This window comes from Myotis nattereri (assembly GCF_964212035.1).
Source record: "Myotis nattereri genome assembly, chromosome: 2".
In the NCBI taxonomy this organism is placed as follows: Eukaryota; Metazoa; Chordata; class Mammalia; order Chiroptera; family Vespertilionidae; genus Myotis; species Myotis nattereri.
Genome location: NC_138076.1, coordinates 155297699 through 155322514, shown reverse-complemented (window position 1 = coordinate 155322514; position 24816 = coordinate 155297699). Strand labels below are relative to the sequence as shown.

General features: G+C 42.7%; 1 protein-coding gene across 1 annotated transcript in view; it reads right to left on the bottom strand.

The window, feature by feature from the left end:
* The window catches only part of PPM1H (protein phosphatase, Mg2+/Mn2+ dependent 1H), a gene marked incomplete at both ends in the record, with an annotated part of 236734 nt that overhangs the window by 2921 nt on the left and 208997 nt on the right, over window positions 1-24816 (bottom strand). Inside the window, one exon of the mRNA XM_081082895.1 lies at window positions 16397-16548. Coding sequence (XP_080939021.1) covers window positions 16397-16548 — 152 coding nt within the window. The remainder of the gene's footprint in view (window positions 1-16396; window positions 16549-24816) is intronic.

The window sequence follows — 24816 nt, the reverse complement described above, 5'->3', positions numbered from 1 at the left end:
TTTCCCCTCCTTGGAATGTCTTTGCCTTGCTTTCAGAATTGTGAGTTAAGGAATTAGAAAACCAGAAACTCTCCATTTCTTCTGTTAAAACCCTTTATGAATTCATCAATTCTCATGTTACAAGAGATCTGCATCTAGCCCCGTGGTTCCATTGTTTAAGACCAAGGTCTGTAGGGAAAGATCTCAATATTGTTAAGATTCCAGATTGTAGAGTCTATGAAACTCAAGTTTACTTATACAGCCCAGGTAGAAGACAGAAGGTGACAAAGCAGAGGCTATTTTAGTTCACACACAACAAATGCTCTTTCTTCTGGAGGATGGGTGTTACGTGGGAAGGAGAGATACCCCCTTTTCAACTGGTATTGAGAGAATTATCGGCTTAGAGGCAGGAATCTCTGTTCCATCTGAGGGCTAGGTAGCCTTCTCTTTGGGTTCTTCTGTTGAGATCAGGAAATAAACAGGCCTCCAAAGAGGTCTTTGGCTAAAGAGACAAATAAATGTCCCTAAATTTACATACTAAAGCTCATATATTATATTCAGTAGAGTTTCTCAGATGCTCTTGGTTACTCTTGGTTTTGTATTAAATCGTACATCTGAGATTTAACCACATACGGAAAGGCTACTATAAATATAAGGGTGATGTTTATTATCCTGGTGATTAGCCTTTCAAATTCAGAAACCTGGCTAAGTTAATATACCGAGCAGATTCATCCGTCAGGGTTGAGCACACCTTAATCCAGTTTATGAGCAGACTAGACATAGAAAATTATGGCAAATTATCGGAAAAGATCACTGACAGTAAAAGAAAGATATTCAAAGATAAATAAAAAAAAATAAAAGAATTCAAGATAGCTCCTGTGGCTAGTGTAGAGGCAAATAGTCCTATAGGCCTCAACAGGTCCTGTATTAAGGGACAATGACTGAGAGGTCAAGGTTAAACAATGTCCAACTGGTTTTATTTAAGTCATGAAAGAGTATCATTCATAGTTAAAGGCAACAGACCACCGTAATATTGCTAGTGACTTTGGGTATTGTAAAAATGGTCAAAATTAGCTTTGGTATTTTATTTTATTATTATTTTTTTAAATCCTCACCTGAGGAATGAGAATATTTTTTCCATTGATTTTTTTAGAGTAGGAGGGAGGGAGTGGAGAGGGAGAGAGAAACATCCATGTGAAAGGGACACATTGAGTGGTTGCCTCCCACACATGCTCTGACTGGGATCAGGCTTGAACCTGCAACCCTCTGCATGCCAATGCTCTAACCACTGTGAAACACTGGCCAGGGTTAGCTTTGGTATTTTACTATTATTATTATTATTATTATTATTATTATTATTATTTTTAGCTTTGGTATTTTAAAATGCAGCATTAGGTTACCTCAAAAAGATGGTTACACAGGAAATTCATTTCTCTGAAGGTTCTAGATAATTAAAAGTTTTATTTTTTTTTAATGTTTTTATTCATTTTAGAGAGAAAGGGAAAGGGGGAGATAGAAACATCAATGATGAGAGAGAATCATTGATCAGATGTCTCCTGCGCCCCCCACCGGGGATTGAACCTGAAACCTGGCCACGTGCCCTGACCTGGAATTGAACTGTGACCTCCTGGTTCATGAGTTTACGCTCAACCACACTGGCCAGGCTAAAGTTTTATTCTTAAAAGTGGTTCTTGCCTATTCCAAGACTATTTCCCTTGAGCCTGCATTTCTCGTACCATCCATTGTCTTCCCTTCAGTGTTAAACTTCTTGAGAGAGAGAAATCCATTCCTGCTTCCTGATTTCTTCTCATTTTTTGCCTTAATCTCTTACCAGTAGGCACAATACTCAAATTAGTCTGTTCTCTTAAAGCTTGACCTAAAGGCTTCTTCTCAACACTCATTCTGCTCTCCCCCTTTCTCCACACAGACACTGCTGATCATCTTCTTTATCTTTGAAGTCTCCTGTCCTTTCTTCCTGAATTCTCCTCTTTGGAGCTGCCATGCTGCCACACACTTTAAGTTCTCTTCCTGTGTCTGGACTCCGTGACACATGGCACAAGTCCTCTCCAATGCCTCTTCCTAATTTCTTTTGCAACCCCCTATTAAGACTTAGGAAGCAGTCAATAAATGTTAACTTCTTTTCACTTCCAAGGTGGGTCTTGCCCCTCTATCATCCTTAACTAATGGTATCCTCAGTTTCTTAGGCAAGAAACCATAGTCATTTTCAATGCTACCTCTCACCCTGATGTTTTTCTTTCTTTTTAAATCCTCACCCGAGAATATATTTTTCATTGATTCTAGACACAGATGAAGGGAGAGTGAGAGAAAGAACATCAATGCGAGAGAAAAATATCAAATGGTTGCCTCTAGTATGCACCCCCACCAGGGATTGAACCTGCAACTTGGGTATGTGCCCTGACTGGGAATCAAACCTGTGACCCTTTGGTGCACTGGACAACTCTCTAACCAACTGAGCCACACTGGGTAGGGCTCACCCTGATATTTTCAATGATAAATCCATAAGGCAGAGTAGGGCTTTTAAACTTGTTATTATTTTAAGTGTAGTTTATTAGTGGTACATGGTTAAATAAAATAAAGATAACCTTATAGTGATTAAGATATAAGTTAAATCTGTTTTGCCATCACTCATAAACACAGATAGGTTAATAGACAGACACACTTATTTTGTACTTTCGATTTCTTATGTTTTCTTTTCCTTCATTCCTGTTTCTGTTGGATTGATAGCTTTAATACCTTTTTCTTCCCTCTACTGGTTTAGAAGTGTTAGTTTATTATTTTTATTCTTTTAGCAGTTATGCTTAAATTTTTCATATATGAGTTAATCAATATTTATGTTCCCCTCTTGAAAATAAAGGATCTTAGAATGCCCTCTTTCATCTTCCATGTTACTACCATTTTAATTTCAACTTGTTTTTCAAGACTACTAGCCACTGTCATCATTTATAACTTATATAAAGAAACCAAAATACTAACTTCTTTGCCTTTTGAAGTTCATTCCTTCCTTCTGGATTTGATTTTCTTCTGTTGAAAGAAAATTTTTGCTAAAAATGTACTTCAGGGATTTGTGAGGAATAAACTCACCCAATCTTTGGATGACAAAATTCTTTATTTTTGCCTTTAATATTGAATGATAGCTTTATTAGATATAGAACATTAGATTGGCCATTATTTCCCATCAGTAGTTTGGAAATATTCTGTTCACTTCTGACTTCTTTTGTTGAGGAGAAGTCTGTTTTGTGTAATTTCTTTATAAGATGTTTTTTCTCACTGGTTGCTTTTAAATTGTTTTTGTTTTGTTGTTGATGGTAATAAATTCCACTAAGACTGGGATGGGGAATATCCAGCCAGCAGGCTGTGTAAGGCCCAAGAAATCATTTGGTCTGGCCCTGACAAGGCATTACGGTGAGTTAATTAAATGTTTGACCAAATATAGCAGGCTAATTTTTAAGATGATACTTTTGTGTGGCCCACAAATGATGTTATAAATATCCAAATGGCCCTTGGCAGAAAAAAGGTTCCTCACCCCTGCACCAAGACGTAGTTTGGCTAACAATGAGGATTCCTTTTTCTTTATTTATCCTGGTTGGAAATTAGTTTTACTTCTTCAAACTGAGAAGATAGTTGATTCTGGAAAATTCTCAGCTGTGAATTTTGGAATTGGAATATTTCCTCCCTTCTATTTTTTATATTTTTTCCATACACCTCTATTAGATCTTCTCTTTTTACCTTCTAGATTTCAGCTTCTTTTGTTTTCTTTTTTAGCTGCCTGTAATACCTTTAAATTCACCTATTCCTACTTTAGCAGTTTACTATTCAATCCATTCAGTGAGTTACTTTATTACAATGACATCTTTTTCATCATTGTGAATTTATATTTTATTCTTTTCCAAAGCCACCTCCTTTTACCTTCCAATTCTATTGTATATGTTTAAAGTTTCTCTCAACCTGTTCTATTAGGTTTTGGGGGAGTGCTGGAGGGACGGCTCCATTATATCTCACTAGAGGCCCCATGCATGAAATTTGTGCAAGGGGCTTTGCCCTTGTAGCCATGGCAGCTTCCCTCAGCCCTTGCAGCCCTGGCTTCATCTGGAAGGTTGTTCAGCTGTCTGGTCTAATTAGCATATTACTCTTTTATTATTATAGATTATTCCTTCCCATGGTGAATTTGAAGGTAAGATATAAGCTTATCTTAAGCAGGGGGTTTAACACTGTAAACACTGTGTGCCCTGGGCTAATTGAAAATTTGCCTTCATGTACTTGGGGACACCCTGGGTTCTTCCAGCCCTAGAGCATGTGTTGTTAATTTCTTGGTTTAGGATCTCTATACCACTGGAGTGGTGTGAAGTTTCGCTTCACACTTTTACTGTGTTGTGGGTCTACCCAGCCATTTTTCTCTCTTTAACAACTCACTTCCATCAGCTTCTAGTGATCACCCAGGACCCATGTGCTTCAAGGAAGGCAAGCCCCAACACTGAGTGGGAAGTTTAGGGAGAATCCCTAGGTCCTTTTCTGCCAACACTGTTGCCAGGAGCTCAGACTCTTCCACAACACTTCTCTTTGCCAGGCTTTTCTCATGAGCAGTCTGCATAGGTAACTGAAGAGAAAGATTAGACGCTACATTCAATAACTTAACAGTGCAACTGAACCCTAGGCCCAGTTTCCTGACGGTTCCTTCTCACTACAGGAGGCCCTGTATCGAAATGAAGTCAGAAACAGCTTTCAGGTAAATTGAGGCCACTAGCAGGGAGCTTTCCTCATAAACTGATTAACTCAACAAAACCCCCGGAACCTAACTCTTGGGAGGTGTTTTGCCCTGGCACCCGTACTCAGCCAAGCTGGGGGCCATTTGAGAGCTCACTCACACCCATATTCCAGGGCCAACTTGCTCCATGCATGAAACCATTAGCAAGGCTGCTTTATATCAAGGTACAGGAAGAAACAACTTCTTGTGGAGGGAAAGAACTGTTTCTCCTCTCTCCCATTTTGTGCTCAAGTTTCTATCTGACAAGGGCTGCCTGGTTTGCTGACAATGAAAGAAGGATGCTTAATGTGGCAGTGAAATAGGAGGGCTCCACAGGTTTGTTACAGAGGCTGAACGCAAGGGTGTACACGTGCCACAGACTGAGGGGTGCAAGGAGCGGTGGGAGAAAATTTGAGTCAAAACATATAGGAGAGGAGCCAAGAATACAGTGCAGCTGAAGGCAGTGAACAGGACGTGGGATCTGGGACCCAGCCGCCGGGACTCTGAGGCAGGCTGCGGAGCCTGGCGATTCTGGAAGCTGGCTGCGGAGTGAGGCCCACTCCTGAAAGCCTTGCTCAGAATCCTGGACAGACTGCAGTAGAGAAATGCTGGGGCCATCTGAAGTGCTCTCTCCCCTAGTGAAGAGGCTCCCTGGGAGTGAATTTGTATTTTAAGGACACTTTTTGCTTCTCTGGCTGAAGCTTCCAATATTGATCAGCAAAGCTCTGCTGAAAGAAACGGCTGCCGGGGAGGGATCCGACTTGGCACCCTTCACAGGGCTTGGCTCTGAGGGGGAGAGGGCAGAGAAAGGCCAGCAGGGAAAGCACGCAGGGAAGAGGGGCTGAAGAACTATGGGAAGGCCAGAAGTCCTTTCACAGCCACTGCCTCTCATGTCAGGGTGGAGGAGACTGATAAATCCTCAGTTGTCTCTGCTGTCCTTGCTGTTTCTGTGGCTGTTCTCGGTGCTTTCACCTCCTCTGTGGAGCACACAAAGGGCTCAGGGGTGGATGTGGGTTGCCTAGGGTCCAATCCTGGCTTTACCACTGCCCAGATGGGTGGCTCTGGAAAAATTCCTCAGCCTCTTGGAGCCCCCTTTTCTTTCTTATAAATCTGGGATAATGGTAGTGCAGACCTCAAAGGTTCCTGCCAGGAATAAAGGAAGTCCTTCTCATAAAGCACCCAGCACAGTGCCTGGCACCTGGTCAGGGGTCAGTGAAGGTGAGCTGTCATTTTACTCATTAGACATAAAATGTCTCTCTCCTCCCCCAAGAGTTTTGCCTTAAGTCATCCACCTCTTGTAGAATCTTGTTTCCCACCAGCCCCATCTGAATCAGCACTGGGGTGTCAAAAATAGGTCCATTGCAGGCCTCAGGCTGCAAACATGCCTGAAAGTCTCAATAGTTCTAGTTGGGTGGGAACTTCTATTTGCCATTTGGATGGTACAGACAGGGTCTTACAAGAGTGGCAGGAACTGGGGGATTAATGGGTCCCAAATATTTGCATATAAAAGGCAGCCTCCATCTGCTGATGCCCTGCAGTAATAGAGTGTGATGGGAAAGGAGGAGGAATCCTCTTTGCATTCTGAGCAGGCCTCTTAGATTTAAGAGGTAGAAAAGCTCTCCCAGGCTTTGGAACATTGGCAGGGATCTATGGTGACTGGATGGGTGGGGGTGGGAGGTGACTTGGAGAGGGCTCTTTGTTTTGCTCAGACCCTGGCAACTCATCAGGGAGGAGGCATGTCTTCGGCTCAGGGCTGGGAGCTGAGCCACACATGTCCCTCGCCCTGCCCAGAAGCCGCTCATGCCCAAGGTGCGGGGACTCCACTCTGGAAATATACTGAGACACGGGAATCATGACAGCTGCTGTCTGCAACACTGTCACTGTGTCCTGCAGCAAGGGTTTGTGTGCCAGCAGATACAAGTTCACAGACTGGGGAGAGCTCCCCACCACACAGGAGACGGCAAGACTGCCAGCCAGGCACTGCCCACCTTTCTGCCCCTGGCGCCAGCACCCCGGTTTCTTAGGTTGTGCATGTTTATTTTAGTTGGAATCCCAAACATTTCAATGTGAGTGTTCATAATAGACCATTTCCTTCTCAATCCTTCCTGGCAAACCTTTTAAAATGCCCAATGCTCCAGCCAAGTGGCCACACAGCCCTGCTCTAACGCCACATAAACAGCACCTAGGAAAGGCGGGCCTGGCGTGTGCTGCTCAGAGGCTGTCATGAGCAGGGTCACGGGCTGGCTTCCAAATTCCCAGGGACCTGAATATGCTAAACACTGAGAAAGCAAAATGCAGATTTTATCTAGTCTTCAAACTCCAGATCAAACACTAATGACATTTGTAAGACCTGTAACTGATGGGGGCAGGGAGGCTTCCTTTTGCATTTGAGGCCTAGTTTTTGAAAACCATAAGGCACTGGTCAGCTAACTCATGGAAAGATTTCATAAAAAAAAAAAAAATCTTTGTCTTCTGCCAGAATAAATCTCATATTATCAGTGTAACACAAACTAGCATTTAATACCTACATTAGTATCCTGCTGTCAGTGTTAGTGGGTGTTTGACTATTAACTCTCCACTGATGACTCTTCCTTAGCAAGGCACAAGGTTTTCTGAGCCTCAGAGAAGATGGATGTGAAGAACAGCATTCGAAACGTGACCATCAAGAAAGCTTCTCTCCTTAGGGAAATGCTCTACAGAGTTTACAGTATATTGGTATTTATAGACTTAATACCCCATAACAAGCCCCTCTAGTATCATGGCAGGGGGACTGAGGGCCGTTAGGTACAAGCTACAGAGATGAGATTTCCACAGACAGGTTTTGGGAAGTGAAGGACTGAGCAGCAAAGCCTTGCAAAGTTTCGCCTGGGCATTTGGAATGTGACTCCATGCCACATTTTCATGTTTAGTTACCTCCTCTTCGGCCCTCGTTCCTCTGGACGTTGCCTGTGCCCTTCCCTTTTATTAATAGTAATCATCTATTCCTTTCTGACAAAATATCAAGCATCTTCTTTGAGTGTTTACATCTTTGCCCCCATTTTGAATATTGTTCCCAGGAGACTCACCCTCAAACCTCTAGCCTCAAACTGGGGGAGAGCCAATCCCAGGTGTGTTGCCTCAGGGTCTTCCGATCTCAAAAGAAAATTTTACTGGAATTATAGAGCCCTACAGGCTGTGCAGCCCACCTCCGTGACTCCAGCAACCCCTCTAAAATGTTAGCTTGTATATTTCCTCTGAACAGTTCATTTCATGACCCCACATTCACAGAACTGCCAGCCCTGCTACACTGCAGGGCAAACTCCAATAAAAGGAGAGAGAGAAAGAAATCCCTTGCCACACTCACATGCTGGCTTGCCCACAGAGCCTCCTTTTAATTTTCTCGTTCCTCTCTCTGTCAGGACAGTTCAAAATAGCAAAAGGACTTACTACACTGGGGTTAAGAAGATCTCACAGCTAATTTTCACCCATCTCTGCCGAGAGGATGGTGCAAGGGTCAGAACTTCACAAACTCATCTTTATGATAATCATCTCTTCCCTCACAACTCACTCTGGAGAGTGAGACGCTATTTTAAATTTCTTATTGGAATTGATGTCATGAGAGGAAGACTGTTCTGGCAGTTTGTTGAGAATCTCTGGAAAGAGGAAAAATAAAAATAAAAAGCAAAGGGGGGAAAAAACCCCACCCTACACATAATATTTTTTAAAAAGCCAAAAATCGCGCCTGTCACAGGGCAGAGGCTAAATTTCTAGACAAAACTGGGTGAACCTGGCAAAACTTAGTCGAACAGGCCCATTCAAAACCTCAAATGAAGAAACATTGTGTTGTTCTTCATACCTGCTTTGTTGTCTTTCCTCTCTCTCAGGCTGCCCACAATAGGCTGGCCTCAGTTGGTCAGCCTCCTCAGGCTCGCACCCAGGGACCCTCCACTCCCCGACTCCCAGGATTAAACAGGCAGCCTATGGTCCTGGTACCTTTGGGGAGAATTGAATCCTTCTGGCTGAGGAAGGGCTCAAGGAGCCTCTGGAATTATAGTGGTCTTTCTTCATCACAAAAATGATGATTTAGGCTAAAACTTACTAGGATGACCGACTTCCACTCGACTTTCTTTCTTTCTTTCTTTCTTTTCTTTCTTTTCTTTCTTTTCTTTCTTTTCTCTCTCTCTCTCTCTCTCTCTCTCTCTCTCTCTCTCTCTCTCTCTCTCTCTCTCTCCTTCCTTCCTTCCTTCCTTCCTTCCTCCCTCCCTCCCTCCCTCCCTCCCTCCCTCCCTCCCTCCCTTCCTTCCTTCCTTCCTTCCTTCCTTCCTTCCTTCCTTCCTTCCTTCCTTCCTTCCTTCCGAGCAAAGGTGGAGATTTATTGAAGAACAAGTGCAGACTCCCACGTGGGGAGGGGGAAGGGTCCCCCCATTTGTATTTCTTTTCTTTTTTTTTTAAATTTATTGCTTAAAGTATTACAAAGGGTATTACATATGTGTCCATTTTATCCCCCCACCCTAGACAGTCCCCCAGCCCCCCATTTGTATTTCTATTGTGCATGACAACATCAGAACAGTTCCCGTTGGGAGGGCACCAGCAGGCCACCTTTTGTGTGGCTTTTGAGCCTGAGCTCTCTGTGGACACACTGAGCCAGGGCTTGAGAGTGGCGCCCTCCTTCCAAATTACACACAGGTATGTGCAAATGTGTCACCATGGAGAGAACATCATTTTATACAATTCGTAAGTCTGACTTTCCAATACGGCTTAAATTCCTAAGGAGCACACACAGGAAGGGAAATTATCCGTCTCATGTTTTTGCCATCCGACTGTACCGGGTGTTTTCTGACTAGTAATGGCACACCTCAGCCATGACTGACTGTCGGGTTCCTTGACTGGGCCATGTTCTCCCCTCCAATTCCACCTCACCCCTGCATTTCCTGTCTTATTCGCATTTATTCCTCAGGTTGAAGTTTGGACATCCCTTGCTCTAGGTTAGGCTCCTCTCTTCAGTCACTCATATTGTAACTTCCTTATGCTTCTGTAACTCTCTCTGAAATTTAAACTCCAAGAGGGCAGGGACCAGGTCTGTTTTCTTCAAAATCTTCCCCAGGGTCCAGCAGGCCGTGGCTCATAAAACAGGCCCTTAATATTTCCCAAATGAAAGAATCTGAATCATAGTCTTTTGGCAAAGAGAGCAGCTTTGCCCCGAAGTTCTGTCTTAAGACCTCAAAAACCAACCAGAATTTTTCTGACCTCCAGCCTGATAATCTATGTTACCAAAAAGCTATGCTCATTTTGTAGCTTTTCCTGTCAACTCTTTCATCTGTCTGACACAGGGTTCTTTCTCAGGCATTGGTTGGCAATGCTCTGAAAGGCAAACTGAAGAACTTTTTTGTTTCCGCCCTGTTTATTCCAGGGAGATCACTGTAAGCCCTGCTGCGGCATTTCTCATGAACCCAGGAGCTTGCTCTGATGTGGCATGCACCTGCCCGGTGACAACCCTGCCCATACGTTACCGCTCCCTGGAGGGCACATTTGTTGCCATGGAGAGAAACAGGCTGGTGAGCAAGACCAGGCCAGCTTGGAAAGATTAAAAAAAAAGAAGTGTTGGGTGCCTTTTCACTCATACCTGTCAGCTGGCTTTGCAAAGCTTTATAAAAATAATCACAGTAGCGAAAATCGACATAAGAATATTGCTAATAAGCAGGATATAAAACACAGATTAAAACTAAAACCTCAACAGGAGAAAAAACATTCAAATTTAAATAAATAATCTTTAATTGCAGCACCATCAATTCCTGTGCACCTGAGCAAAGTGATTATGCCAAACAATTTGAGGGAGACAGGATAGCTTCACTTTTTTCCTAAAATAATTTTGTGGTTTTTGTTGTTGTGAAATACAAGAAACATACAAAAATAGCCACAAGCAGAATAACAACAACACACACCCACTGGTGCTCACCGTATAGCAGGCACTTCACTTTATATACGCGTGTGAGAAGTGCGATGGGCACCCCCGCGTTACAGAGGGGGGTCCCGGGCACTGGAGGATTCAGAAACTTCCCTAAGTTTACATGTATCAAAGGAACAGAACCAGGATTTGAGCTCAGGCAGTCTGACTACAGATTCCACACTATTAACCACTGGACTTCACTGCCTCTCACAGTTTACACACAAATGAATGTATATTACATATATGCATTTTAACATGAACAGCCAGGCACCAGTCATCTAGCTAAAGGAACAGAGCACGACCAGTGAGTATCTTAAAGACTCACTGTGTGCCCCTCCTCAAGCATACCCCACTCTCTGTGCCACCTCTCCTCCCAAGGCAACCATTATCCTGAATTTTGGGTTAATTCTCTTGCTCTTTGTTATCATTTTAATATCTACAGCTCTCAGTGATACACTGCTAGTTTTCTACTTCATGTAAATAGAATCACAACATGTGTATTCTTCTGTGACTTGCCTATTCAACTCAATATTACGTTTTTGAGATTTTCCCTGTTAATGAGCACAAATTTGGGTCATTCCCCTCTGGGAGCTGTATTTTGTTCTTTGTTTATCCATCCTACGATTGGACATGTACAATAATTTATTTTTATAATAGAAACAATTCTGTGGATGTCTTTTTACATGACTCAAATTTTAGCAGCACCAGAATCACCAGGATGGTTTGGTAAAACACTGGTCCTACCATTGGAGTTTTATTTAGTAGATTTGGGGAGGGGCCTGAGAATTTGCATTTCTAACAAGTTTTCAGATGATGCTGATGCCATGTGGCCCAAGGACCCCACTTTCAGATCCACTACTCTTGGGTACAGACCTAGGTGTAAGACAGGGTATGTGTAGGCTCTGCCTACACATATGTCAGTATGTCTTCAGAATCTTTCTACAAATTTGCAAACCCATCTGCAGTCCTTCCACATTTTTAATTTATACTATTCAATTTAAGATGTTTTTTTTTCATTATTGGCCATTAAATTTCTGTGTGATGACTGATTCTTGCTCATTTTTCTATTGGATTTTTAAAAATATTTTCGTTTTTGACTAGGAGAATTCATTATATTTTATGGATATCAATCCCTCTTTAGTTATACAAGTTGCAAAAATCTCCCAGTTCATGGCTTGTCACTTTATTCTCTTTACTAGAGGTCCGATGCACAACATTCGTGACCTGGGAGGGGGGGTTTCCTCAGCCCAGCCTGCATCCTCTCGCAGCCGGGGCTCTCACAGTTCAGGACCCCTCACTCCTTACTGCCTGCTTGCTTGCTGCTCCTTACCGCTCAGCTTGCTGCTCCTTGGTGCTGCTGCGGAGGCAGGAGAGGCTCCCACCACATCCGCTGTGCTCGCCAGTCATGAGCCCAGCTTCTGGCTGAGCGGCACTCCCCCTGTGGGAGCGCACTGACCACCCGGGGGCAGCTCCTGCGTTAAGCGTCTGCCCCCTGCTGGTCAGTGCGTGTCATAGCAACTGGTCGTTCCACCGTTCAGTCGATTTGCATATTAGGGTTTTATTATATAGGATGTTGTTTTTTGAAGAATCAAAGTTGGTAAGTTTCATGTAGTCAAGGTTATTAGTCTTTAATTGTTTGTACTTTCTGTGTTCTAAGAAATCCTTCTCTATTCTGAGATTATAGTTTCCTATATGCTATTTTCTAAAAGTTGTATTTATTTTTGCCTTTCACATGTAAGTCTTAATTTGCCTAGACTTGATTTTAGTGTATGATGTGAAAGAAGGATGAAATTTTATATTTTTTCTTCACTGTCTTAATTGTTCTGATTTTGTATTAATATCTAGAAGGGTATGATTCATAGAAATGTCACAAACATTCTTGGCATTTTTTTCCCCACGTATGTCTAAAATCAGCTTATGCAGTTCCATGAAAACTCCATTGGAATTTTGGTTTTAGACTGTACTGATTCTAGATCAATTTAGGGAGAATTAATATCTTTATAATGTTCCCATTGATGAATAGGTATATGTTCATAATATCCTCTTATATTTAATTGCTGTTGCATCTGGACCATTTTTTTTTAATTCCTAATATTGTTTATTTGTCAGTGCCCCCCACCTCTTTATTCTTGATTAGTCTTATGGAAAATTTTATCTACTTTTTAAAATTTGCTTCTTTGTGTGTTTTTTTGGTGGTAAACTATACAAAACATAAAACTTACCACTTTAGCCATCTTTTAGTGTACAGTTTTGTGGCATTAAGTGCATTCACATTGTTGTGCAGCACAATCACCCCATCCATCTCCAGAAATTTTTCATCTTCCCAAATGGAAACTCTGTGTCCATTAAACAACAACTTCCCATCTCTAACCCCACCCCCCAACCTTTGTCAACCACCATTTCACTTTCTGTCTTTATGAATTTGACTACTCTAGGCACCTCAATTAAATGGAATTATACAATATTTGTCCTTCTGTGACTTACCATGTCTTCAAGGTTCATCAGTTTTATAGTATGTGTGGGAATTTCTTTTCTTTTTAAGGTTAATATTCCATTGTATGTATATACTATATATTTTTATTCATTCATTTGTCTATGGATAGTTAGGCTGCTTCTACCTTTTTGCTTCTGTGGATAATGCTACTATGAACATGGGTGTACAAATAACTCTTTGAGTTCCTCTTTCACTTCATTTGGGTATATATCCAGAGGTAGAATTGCTGGGTCATATGGTAATTATGTTTAATTTTTTAAGGAAGTACCATATCCTTTCCCACAGCTGTACTATTTTGCATTCTCAGCAGCAATGCGAAAGGGTTCCAATTTTTCCACATCCTCACCAACACTTATTTTGTGTCTGTATGTTTTTAAAATAGCCATCCAAATGAGTGTGAGGTGGTATCCCATTGTGGTTTTGATTTGTATTTCCCTAATATATTAGCTGTTTTAAATTTTGGCTTTGTCATTTATTTTCATTGTATATTTGTTCTCTATTTTGTTATATTTAATTTTTCCTTTCATTACTTCTCCTGGGTTTATTGTGCTGTTTTCACTTCCTAAATAGAATGCTGTTGTTGAATTAAGGACCCAGATCTAAACTTTTAAATTAGGACAGCTGTTTACTGACAGCCTGTACACGGGAAAAGAACACAATCCACAATTACATAGCTCCACTCCTTTGGCTCCTTAGAAGCTTCAGTTACAAGAATTCTTTTCTACATGTTTACATGGATAATATGAGCAGAACTAGCCCAGTAATACAAGTCAGCCTCAAGGTCCGATTCTGAGAAATAGCATTCTCTATGGTTTAGGGTCTCTTTTTCTTTTTCTGTGGTCTGGAATATAAAACTTATGATACAGGGCACAGCTTTGTAAAATTTACCCAATGACATGGAGGGGGTATAGTCACTTCTGGCAGGTCAGGGATGAGTGGAGTCTTCATCTATGTATAGCTCATCAAGTTAGAAAAGGCTCAAAATTCAGCCTTTAAAGTTTTGATATGTAGCATTCTTCTTATTGTTCATGCCCAAGTAATTTCTAATTTTTATTGTTTTTTGTTTGTTTGTTTTTTACTTAAAAGTAAAAACTTTTAGAAGTTTGGTTTTTAATTCCATGTAGATTATCTCTCCCTTGACTAGTCTGAAAGTTACACTTTCTATTTCTCTTAGTAGTTTTCTTAGCTATTTAACCAGCAATTTTCAACCCTTTTCATCTTGTGGCACACATGAACTAATTGCTAAAATTCTGCAGCACACCAAAAATATATTTTATTTTTTCGTCAGTCTGACAAAAAAAAAAAGGCATAATATTGATTCATTCACACTGGATGGCTATTGTTGTGCTGGCTATGTTCATTGTTGTATTTGACAATCTAAGGGAAAAGAGGTCAGTGCTCCTGACAGCCAGGTATTGAATGTTTTAAAAATTCTTGTGGCACATCTGATGAAAATTGCTTATTTAAACACATTTACTTAGAGTCTACAGTTAAACACTTTGACCTCTTCTCAAATAGAACCTCAGCATATTTTACTGATTACTATCCCCTTACCCCCCATATGCTATTTTTATTCAGAATTTTAATCCTCTCATTTTTAATACCACACATCACATTCTTATTACTGTTTTATATATTTAATGTATGTTTAAGTATACCTACATATTTACTAATATCTTAGTAATCCATCTTACTTCTCAGACCTTCCATCTGGGATCATTTCCTCTTATCGGAATACATCCTTCAGAATTTTCTTCAGAGGAGGTTGGCTGGCAGAAAAATTTTTGTTTTGCCCCAAAATGTCTTTATTGCATCCTCTTTGATATATTTTTACTACACATGAAAATTCTAAAAATTGAGCTATTTTCTTATCCAACTGAAGATATAATTTCACTATCTTTTGGCTCCTATTGTTTTGGAAAACTCAGCTGTCAGTCTAAATGCTATTCCTGTGTATCTGTTTTATCTTTCTAGCTGCTTTTATATCTTTTTGTTTGTTTAAAGTTTTTCAGTTTCATTATAAAATGCCCATTATAATTTTATTTTCATTTCTTCTCCTTTGTTGGTCTTTCTGGATCTTAAGGTTAGTATTACTTAACAATTCTAGAACATTTTTTTTCTTCCCATCTGCTATAGAATTTCCTTTTGGAATTCTAATGACAGTATCTTAGGTTATCCTTCTAGTTTCTTAATCTCATTTCACATTTTCCTTCTCTTTGTCTCTCTGAGCCATATTCTGGCTTATTTAGCCCTATTTCCCAGTTCACTCGTGTTCTCTTCAACTGTCTCTAATCTCTTTAATCCAGTGATTTTAGTTCCTATTTTTATATTTTTCGTCTCCAGAAGTTTCACTTCCTTATTTTTGAAGTCTCTGCAGATATTTTATAGTCTTTTATTCTTGTTCATATTTTCAATGCTTTTAAAAACCTTTCTGAAACATGTAAAAATATTTATATTTTTGATTGATATTTCCAATAATGAAGTATTTACAGGCCCAACTCTGCTGTCCGTTGCTTCTGCTGGCTTTACTCATGGAGACTTGCATCCTTGTGTTCTAAGTGAAAACTGTTTCTCCAGAGGAGATTTCTGTTCATATCTGAGAGTCACCTAGGGCTGTTTAGGGTAGTTACACTGCCATAAGAGAATATCTACTTTAATTTTCTCCTTTCTCAATATTTCTGGAAAGAAACAGTTCCCCAGTGGATGAAAATATACTTTGGAGAATATGAACTAAGATATTGAAATATCTTACAAATCAAATTCTTTACCATTTGTACCTGGGTTCTACTTAGGATTTTTATTTGGCTGTTGAATGTACCTCTAATTCGAAGTATAGTCCCTTCTGCAGTTTGGTTACTAAACCATCCCTATTAGCTCTGCTATAAATCACGAATGTTGAAAATGCATGATTATTATTAATTTCAGTCACATTATAAAACACTGCTTAAGAAATAACCCTATAGGGGGGCAGGAGGTAGGGGGGTAAGAGATCAACTAAAGGACTTGTATGCATGCATATAAACATAACCAATGGACATAAGACACTGGGGCATAGGGGAGGCTGGGGGACTGTCTAGGGCGGGGTGATAAAATGGACACATATGTAATACCCTTTGTAATACTTTAAGCAATTAAAAAAAAAAAAAACAGAAACAGAAAAAAAAAAAAAAAAACAATAAAGAAAAAAAAAAAAAAAAAAAAAGAAATAACCCTATAATCATAGAAATGCACAAACCTGTGAGGGTCATCAGGATCACAGTTAGGAAGAAACTGAGTGATTGCTTCTGCCACTTCTTCATTTGATAAAACATCCCACAGTCCATCCGTTGCCAGGATCAGCACATCATCTGCTCCATGCTCATATTTGGAGAGATCGTAGATTCTTACCTGAAACGAACGAGAACACTTCGGCTTAAGAGGTTGTAAGCACATCATTCCCTCTAACTAACTGACTTCTGATCTCCAGTCCTTTTCCTGCCCAGCCCAGTGGTTTGCAGGTATGAATTGTGAGGTACTCATTGTGCAGCAAGCTTGTGGGCAGGGTAGCTTCCTTTGGAGACTTGTTATACAGATATATGGGGCCTAACGGGTGGGCTTAATAGTTTGACAGAGAAGAAATGAACTGCCTGGCAGGAGTGGCTCAGTGGCTGAGCATCCACCTATGAACCAGGAGGTCATGTTTGATTCCCAGTTGGTCTGCCCAGGTTGCATGCTCAATCCCCTGTAGGGAGTGTGCAGGAGGCAGCTGATCAATGATTCTCTCTCATCATAGATGTCTCTATCTCTCCCTCCCTACACCTTCCTCTCTGAAATCAATGAACGGAAAATGTAATGCCTGCGATGTTGCTGGAACACTGACTTAAAATAGATACTACGCTAGCCAGAGGCTTGCTTCCCTCTTTTCTTTGCATGTCCATTCTACAAACATCAAGGGCCTGCTCTGGGTCAGGTGCTCTAAGTCTAAAGATGAAGAGCAGATATCCATGCTTCTGAGTTCTCAGTCTGGGGGTGAGATAAGGCCAGACTAGGATCCTTAGTAGCTGCTCTGTATGTATTGGCCCGGGACAAAGGAAGCACTTCATTCAATGCACTTATTGACCACCTTTTGGCTTACCTGTTTGTTGTGCAGGGGACGCATCTCATGTAAGCACGGAGCTCTGAGGCTACACTGAGGTTTGAGGGGCCTCAATCTAGCCCAAGTTACAACAGACACATGCTCACATGCTAAGTCTGAATCTCCTAAGCGTGTCTTGGCAAATTTTAAGCCTTTCCTCATCTCTAGTGCCTGGAATGACTTGGGTATTTCAACATCCACCTAAAATCTCTGAAAAGAACAGAGTAATCTTGGCAAAACCATTAAGAATAAAAATCAAGCTGTATTTAGGTTAGGCCACAACTCTATATTCACCCTGCTTTGGCGGGGTGGGGTGAGGAAGAGTTTGGGATTTCACTGTTGTTCCCTCCTAATTTGGCAGAACCAGCAACTGCCTACACTACCTCATAAGCTGAGACAAAGGCAGGTCAATTTCACCAATCTCCCAGCTCCTTCAACCCCTTCATTGCTCTATTCTATTTTCTAAAAACAAGCCTGAGTGAAAGCTGTGGGTGAGGGGAGGGAAGAGAGAGGGCGGAGGAGGCAGTGTGAGCAGCTGCTCCCAGGCCCCATCACAATCATTACATCATCTCAGGTCTAGAGAGAATACAGATTCTAAGAGGTCTACAAACTGCTCAAATCCATGTATTTGAAAGCCAAGCTTATGTTTTAGGAAAGTTTTCCCAGGCCAGTGACACCCTGCCACAGGACCGGTCCTGTGGACTAACAGCCTACCCCCAGCAGCAGAAAACAGCTAAGTGCACCACACCTACCCGCAGAGCCCTTGGAGAGTGAGCAGAATTGAAAAGCAGCCTCCGGGACCCAGGCTGCTGTGGCCTGTGACGGAGATGGTAACAATTAGCTAATGGCCCAGTGTGCAGACCACACTCAGGGGAAGAGCACTCAGGGGTATACAGTACCCCTTTTAACACTTTCTCAAAAGGCATGTTCACTTAAGGATGTTTACATTCCGGAGAAGGCAGGGTGCCTTATGAGGCCAAATTAAAGAAAATAAGAGGGAGGATCTTAAGTCTACAGACCAGAAAGACTCAAATGCCAGAATTCTATCCTTAGGCCACAGAATTCCTGTGGTCCAACTTTCACTCTACAGGAGCAATCAAATCCCCTTAGCATTGCTTTCTGTGGTTCCCGGGTGTCTTAGAGCAGTGCTTCTCAAAGGCATAGAAATCAGCTGGGGTTCTTGCTAAAATGCAGATTCTAACTCTGTTCTGGGGTGAGTTGAGAGGCTATATTTCTAATTTGTTCTCATGCTCCGAGACTGCAGGTCCATGGACCGCACTTTGAGTACGAGGCTGTAGGGAAATCAAGGGCTTAGTAGCCTCCATGGTGCCTACATAATTATCCTCTGGGGTAAGCTCAAGAGAAGATAGCAAAGGTCACTCTTGGGCTCCCAACTTCAAGTCCTGGCTCACTGTGTGTGCAACAACTTTAAGAGAGACTGCTAGCTTCCTACTGAGGAATTTCTACAATGAATTTCTGTGATAATTCGAGCTCCAAAGGATAGAAAATGTTAACTAAAGGGAAATGGGTAGATACATGGATGTTAGGTGACCCAATCTTATGCTGATAGCTAAATAGCAGATTCTATCTACCTTCCAGGTCCTTCTAAAAGAGAGGTTTCTAGGTCTGAATACCATTATAATTCCATTCAATTTCAGGACCCGCCCTATGTGTAGGATGTCAAAATCTCAAGTACTTTCTGTTGGCCCCAAAAATGTGGAGATCTGAGTTATTCAAGCTGAAGCTCTCCTGCCCACTACTCAACTGGAAATCTGGTGAACAGAATGGATGTGGGTTGATAAATAGAAATATGTTAGAAAACACTCCTTTTCAATTCTGTCAATAAATTGAATCCTCCCTTAATTCCACTATTCACATTTCCACACACAGCTCTCTAATGCAGTTTCATTAGCCAACATGAAAATCCCTTTCAATACCATTCTCCAACTGATTTTTATGTAAATAATAAAAAGCTGGTCTCAACCGTATTCCCTGAGGCACTTCCCTAATTAACATCCTTTTAGGTTTCTTTTTACTGCTACCCTTTGTTTCCTGCCCTTTAGACAATTTCCAAAGGACTTTGCCAACTTTCCACTTACAACTCATGTCTTATACATTAACCTGTGATGCAGAACATTTTGTGAGAAAGCTTTCAGAAAAATTGGACTTCCATGCAAGACATCCCCCTGGACGCTCGACCTCCTCAGCGGCAAGGGCTTCAAAGGATTCCAGCAGGCTCTGGAGTCCTGACCTTCCCTCTCTGAAGCTGCAGTTGGCCCTCCTCGGTCAGACCACACTCAGCTCCCCAAAGTTCCCTGTTCCATTCCTGAAATAGCTTCTTAATGTTCCGGGAAGCCTCACATCAAGCTAATAGGCTTTGAGGTTCCCCGGGACTCAGATACAGGAAGAGTCTTTGAGGCCTCGGGAGGGAGAGGTGTGCCGTACAAATGCTTGTCTGAAGGGGAGCTGGAGAACATGTCAGGGCTTCCAGTGGCTCCTTCCTGCCTCACCGTCTGCCAAGAAAGGGAGAGAAAGGCCACAGGAATCCTTGAGATTCTTGCAGTTTCTCAGAGCAATTTCATTTGAGGCCTGTGTGGCTCCATCTGCCTTCCTGGAACCTTCATTACGTGTTGTTTATTGAGCAGTCACTGTGTGCCAACTACCTTTCTAGACACTGGAGATACAGCTGTGAACAAAAGTGACACAGTCTCGCATGACTTCTAACCCAGGAGGTGAGCTAGACAAACACCACTGTCAGGTGATAGGTGCTCTGAAGAAGAATCAGGCAGGGGAAGGAGCGTGACAAGTCATTTCGGAAGATGTGATTTTGGGGGGCCTCTCTAGGAAGGCACTATTTGAACAGAGATGTGAACAAGTGAGCTGATTTCCCACAGGTCCCTTCTTGTGCCTCTCCTGTCTTCTTTCCGGGACCCACCACTCCTCTGGATTAAGAGTGTGTCTGCCCCCCCCCCCCCCCCCCCCCCGGACAAAAGTGCAGCAACTCTCTTCGTCCTGGGCCTCTGCAGTCAATCCATTTCCACCCGCCAGCACAGCCTTTACCTATTGCCACCCGTCTGGCCTCACTTGTCTGTCTCTTCCGCAAGGTCAGCTATTCTCACATTTTAATGTGTTTAAGAATCCCTTGGTGCTAATTAAACAGATGAAGATTCCAGGGTCCACCTTTAAAAATTCAGATTGTGTAGCTCTGAGCCCAGATATCAGCCTTTTTAATTAAAAACCAGGTAATTCCGATGCAGGTGGTGGGGGAACCACACCTCAAAAACTGTCCTAGGCAATAAGCTCCTAGGGGCAAGTTCTGAGCTGTCCCATTTGTTTCTGTCTCCACAACAGAGCAGAGAGCCTGGCACTTGGTAACCATTCAATCAGTAACCAAGGGAAGCATTTTCCCTGTTGGACATTTCCCCTTGTCCTGCTTCCAATGAACACCCTGTGAGTTGGTCATCTTATCGCCCCCTCCCCCAATTCAACCTCTAGGGGCCAGAGATACCGATCTCCCCCCCACCCCCCACCTCCCCTGTGGGCCTAGCAGTATCTTTCACAGTATAAATCAGAATAGATCTTCAGGACATATTTGCTGAGACAAAGAATAAATATGGAAGAGAGGAATGAGAAAAATTTGACATATGAGATCCATTTAGAAGCCCCCTAAGCTCATGGTGACCCAACAGACTTAGCTTGTTAACTCCCGCAGTCATCAAAGTGTAACGCACTGATATTTAACAGAGAGCTGCTAACAAACAACAGACAGTGTCAGGGAGGGAGCGGAATGAGTCGTGGTGGCGGGACACAGTGAGCCACTGCTGAATGCTCTTGAGGGTCTTCGGCACTGAGAGATGTCCTTAATGTCATCACCGACCACCGATTTCACAAAGGAGCTGTGACAAGCAACTTTTAATACAGCACCTCCACTTAGTCGTGTCCGGCCGCAGGCTGCTGCTTCAGCGCTTGTCTGAAACATGTTCGCATCTTTGCTCTATTACTGATGAAATTTCAATGTCATGTTAAGAGAACTCATACCAGCTTCTTAAAACGACTTTTAAAAAGAATCCATCAATTCTTCCATTTGCCCAATCCCAGTTGCTTCTCTAGGATGCTCTCATGGCCTTTACATCTTGAGCAGCTCAGTCGATTCTCCAAACCCTTTTTCCCTTTTAAGTCCTCGGCGGAAGGCGAGGAGCTCCCGCAGCGCAGGCCTGGCTTTCTGGAGGAGCTCTCCCTTTGTTAGCAGGAGCCCTCACTTCAGGTCTCTGCTTCTAACTGGCTTTGGGACTTGAGACAAGCCATTTATTTCCTTTAGCTATCAAGTTTCTCATCTCTGAAATCATTGTTAAAAAATTGGAAAAAATCATATTGTACACCTGTGTCTGCCTCCCTCACAAAGCTGTTATAAAGATCAAATGAGATAATGTGGAAGGTCATTACAAATTCTCATGCACTACATGTTACTTTTCAAGGCACTGATCTCAGGGTGACACACCTGAAAGTCACCTAGTGGATGGAAGGAGATGAGTAAGAGTGGACTCTGTGGACCTGGGATCCAGTTCCAAAAGTCTCATGTAAAATAACAGTCACTGGGTCCAGCCAGCATGGCTCAGTGGTTGAGCATCGACCTATGAACCAGGAGGTCGTGGTTCGATTCTCAGGGCACATGCCCGGGTTGTGGGCTGATCCCCAGTGTGGGGCGTGTAGGAGGCAGCCCATCAATGACTCTCTCATCATTTATATTTCTCTCTCTCTCTTTCTCCTTTCCTTTCTGAAATCAATAAAAATATGTTTTAAAAAAGAGAAAATAACAGTGACGGGGACTCTCAGTAGTGTTTTTGGCGGAAGAGTCAGATTGTTCCCAAGGTAAAAGTGCCAACAGGTGGTAGAAAATAAGGAGAGAACAAGTCTTGTTCCCTATATCCCATGTGGCCAACCAACCCAAAAAACTCTACCCATAGAACTTTGCATGTGACGCTTGTACCGGAAGGAAAGAAAACTCTAGCATATCTCCTTGTGATTCTATACACCAAGTAGACTATTTCAGTATCGGCATTCTGGCACCGAGATTGCATCTAAATTCCCTATTGTGATTCTGTCTCCACTATACTAGTACCATGTCAAGAAGCACACACTGAATTTGGTGGCAAAAGACTTGGGTTTGAGGCCTATCTCTACCCCTTAGTAGTTAGCAAAACCACTCTGTTCATTCCCACTTCAGTCTGTTGACCCCTGCTAGGAACACTGAATGAAGTAAAGATTCATCAGATGGAGAGTGTCAGGGAGCCGGAGTTGGACATCGTACACCCTACATGTTAGAACACGCAGGGGCCAGAGGCTGGGGATGTAAGAGAGGGCTGAGGGGCTGGGTGGCTTTCCATAGTTTGGTTTGGCCAAAGTGCTGGATTTCTGCTGTGAAGTGGCGAGGAATGAGGCACAACTCCTCAAATCTTCAGTGTCTCCCTGTGTGAAATGAAAAGGTTAGGACTGGGTGGCCGCTGGGAATGCGCGTGGGTCTAGCATTCTTCTAGTCTTTCATCATAGGATGGGTCAGACCTTGATGTATGTGACTGACCACATGGCCTCAAAGCATCTGACTGTCAATGAATCAAGGGACATGTAAGTGTTACAGATATGCTGGCTGCTCATGCTATCCAAAAGGAGCTGGTTGTTTTGGCTGTGTGCATAATTGTATACTTTAAATATACCACAGGTATTCTTGAGGGTTTCTTTTTTCTTCTGCAATCTACCGACAAAATAGACATTTGACTTTGGAGGGGAGGTATATCCTAGTAGCTCAGAAAGTTTCTAAACAGCTAAAATGTTAGGTAGTGTGAAGAGCAGCCTGAAGTTGTACCCAGTGCCTGGCTGGCTGCTATGGCACAGGCTCCGTTTTCTCCACAGGCCCAGGACTTTACAACTCAGAGAGATGAGTAAGTTCCAGGGAGGAATTTCCTGCTTACATCGTGGGTACTCCCACGACCTGCCCCTTTCTCTGGGCTTCCAATGGCTAGTTCACCACTGAATCAAAGGCTCACTGAGTAATCAGTGAACAAATGGGCTTGAATCTGGCTCATTCATCATTTGGGGAGTAAGTCCGTGCTCACTAACATGCCTGTTTACGGAGATGAGGGTCAGAGGAGCCCCAGCCTGTGAGTGGAAGTACATGGGTGCCGTATAGATGCACTGACTGGGTCAACGCTCAGGAGACAGCGAGGTGCACAGAGACCACACGTCCCCGTCTGCCTGAGATAGTTTTGGTCCGGGTTGTTTTCTCAGTATTATTATTAATAGTGCCCCATTTGACTCTCAAAAATGCCCTGGTTGAGAGGCTACATTATATGGTCACTTGACATGTAGAAAAGGAAACGATCGCTGCTCTTTACTCTTCTGGGTGCTACTGCCGACCAGCAGGACGGAGAGTAACCATGGCGTGTCACAAACCAGTGTGGCAAAGTTTACAGTCATTATTTTTTTTAACTTCACTCTGCTTCGCCTTATATCAAATCCACCATCAGTTCTAGTCACATTGTTTAGTTGGTTTGAAATGTCTCTTAGGTTTCAGTCCCTGCCTCAGCTCAGCTCCTCACTGCCAGGAGTTTCAGTCCTACACCAGCTCCCTGCGTCCCTCTCTCCACCATCCCCTCCCCACCCACCTGCTGTTCCAGGCTGCTTCCCATCACTGTCTTTACTATGCTACTCCCCTGGCTGAAGACCTTCTCTCCTGTTGCGAGTCCAGGTCAAGGCCCTTCACAACAATTAGGTTGATTAAATGTAGCCCATTGCCCTTCAAGCTCATCTTCCAAGCTCTATGACCTTCTAAGGCAGTGGTTCCTAACCTTGGCTGCACATTAGAATCACATGGGAATCTTTTTAAAATCCTGATTTCTGGGCCTCATCCTCCGGAAGTTCTGTTCCTTTGTTATGGGGTGGGGCCACAACATTAGTAACAAAGAAACAGAATTTCTGGAGGATGAGGCCCAGAAATCAGTATTTTAAAAAGATTCCCAGGCCCTGACTGGTTTGGCTCAGTGGATAGAGCATCGGCCTGTGGACTGAAGGGTCCCAGGTTCGATTCCGGTCAAGGGCACCAAAAAAATAAAAAGATTCCCAGGTGATTCTAATGTGCAGCCAAGGTTGAGAACCACTGCTAAGGCAAGTTTTATTCACACCAGACTCACTCCTGCTTTCCTCCTTTTCTTGTCCTATTTATCTTGTTCTTCTTCCGATTATATGGTTGTCTCTCCCTTCTCTGAATGCCCCTGGTCTCTTAGGAAGCAGGAATCACAGGCTTTATGGCTTAGTCTTTGGCTGGTCTTACCTCCCAACTGGCCCAAAATTCTAGCTCCTTGAGGACAAGTTCCCCAGTGTTCTCCTCAGTGCATATCACTGGGCCATGACCCCTCTGTAAAGAGCCAGGGAAACGTGTGGTGTCGATGGTGAAGAGAAACTAGGAACTCATATGTTTTATGCCAGGTTCTGTGCTAGGGACTTTATGTATGTCGTTTGTTCCTTAGGTTCTTGGGTATAACGACGCC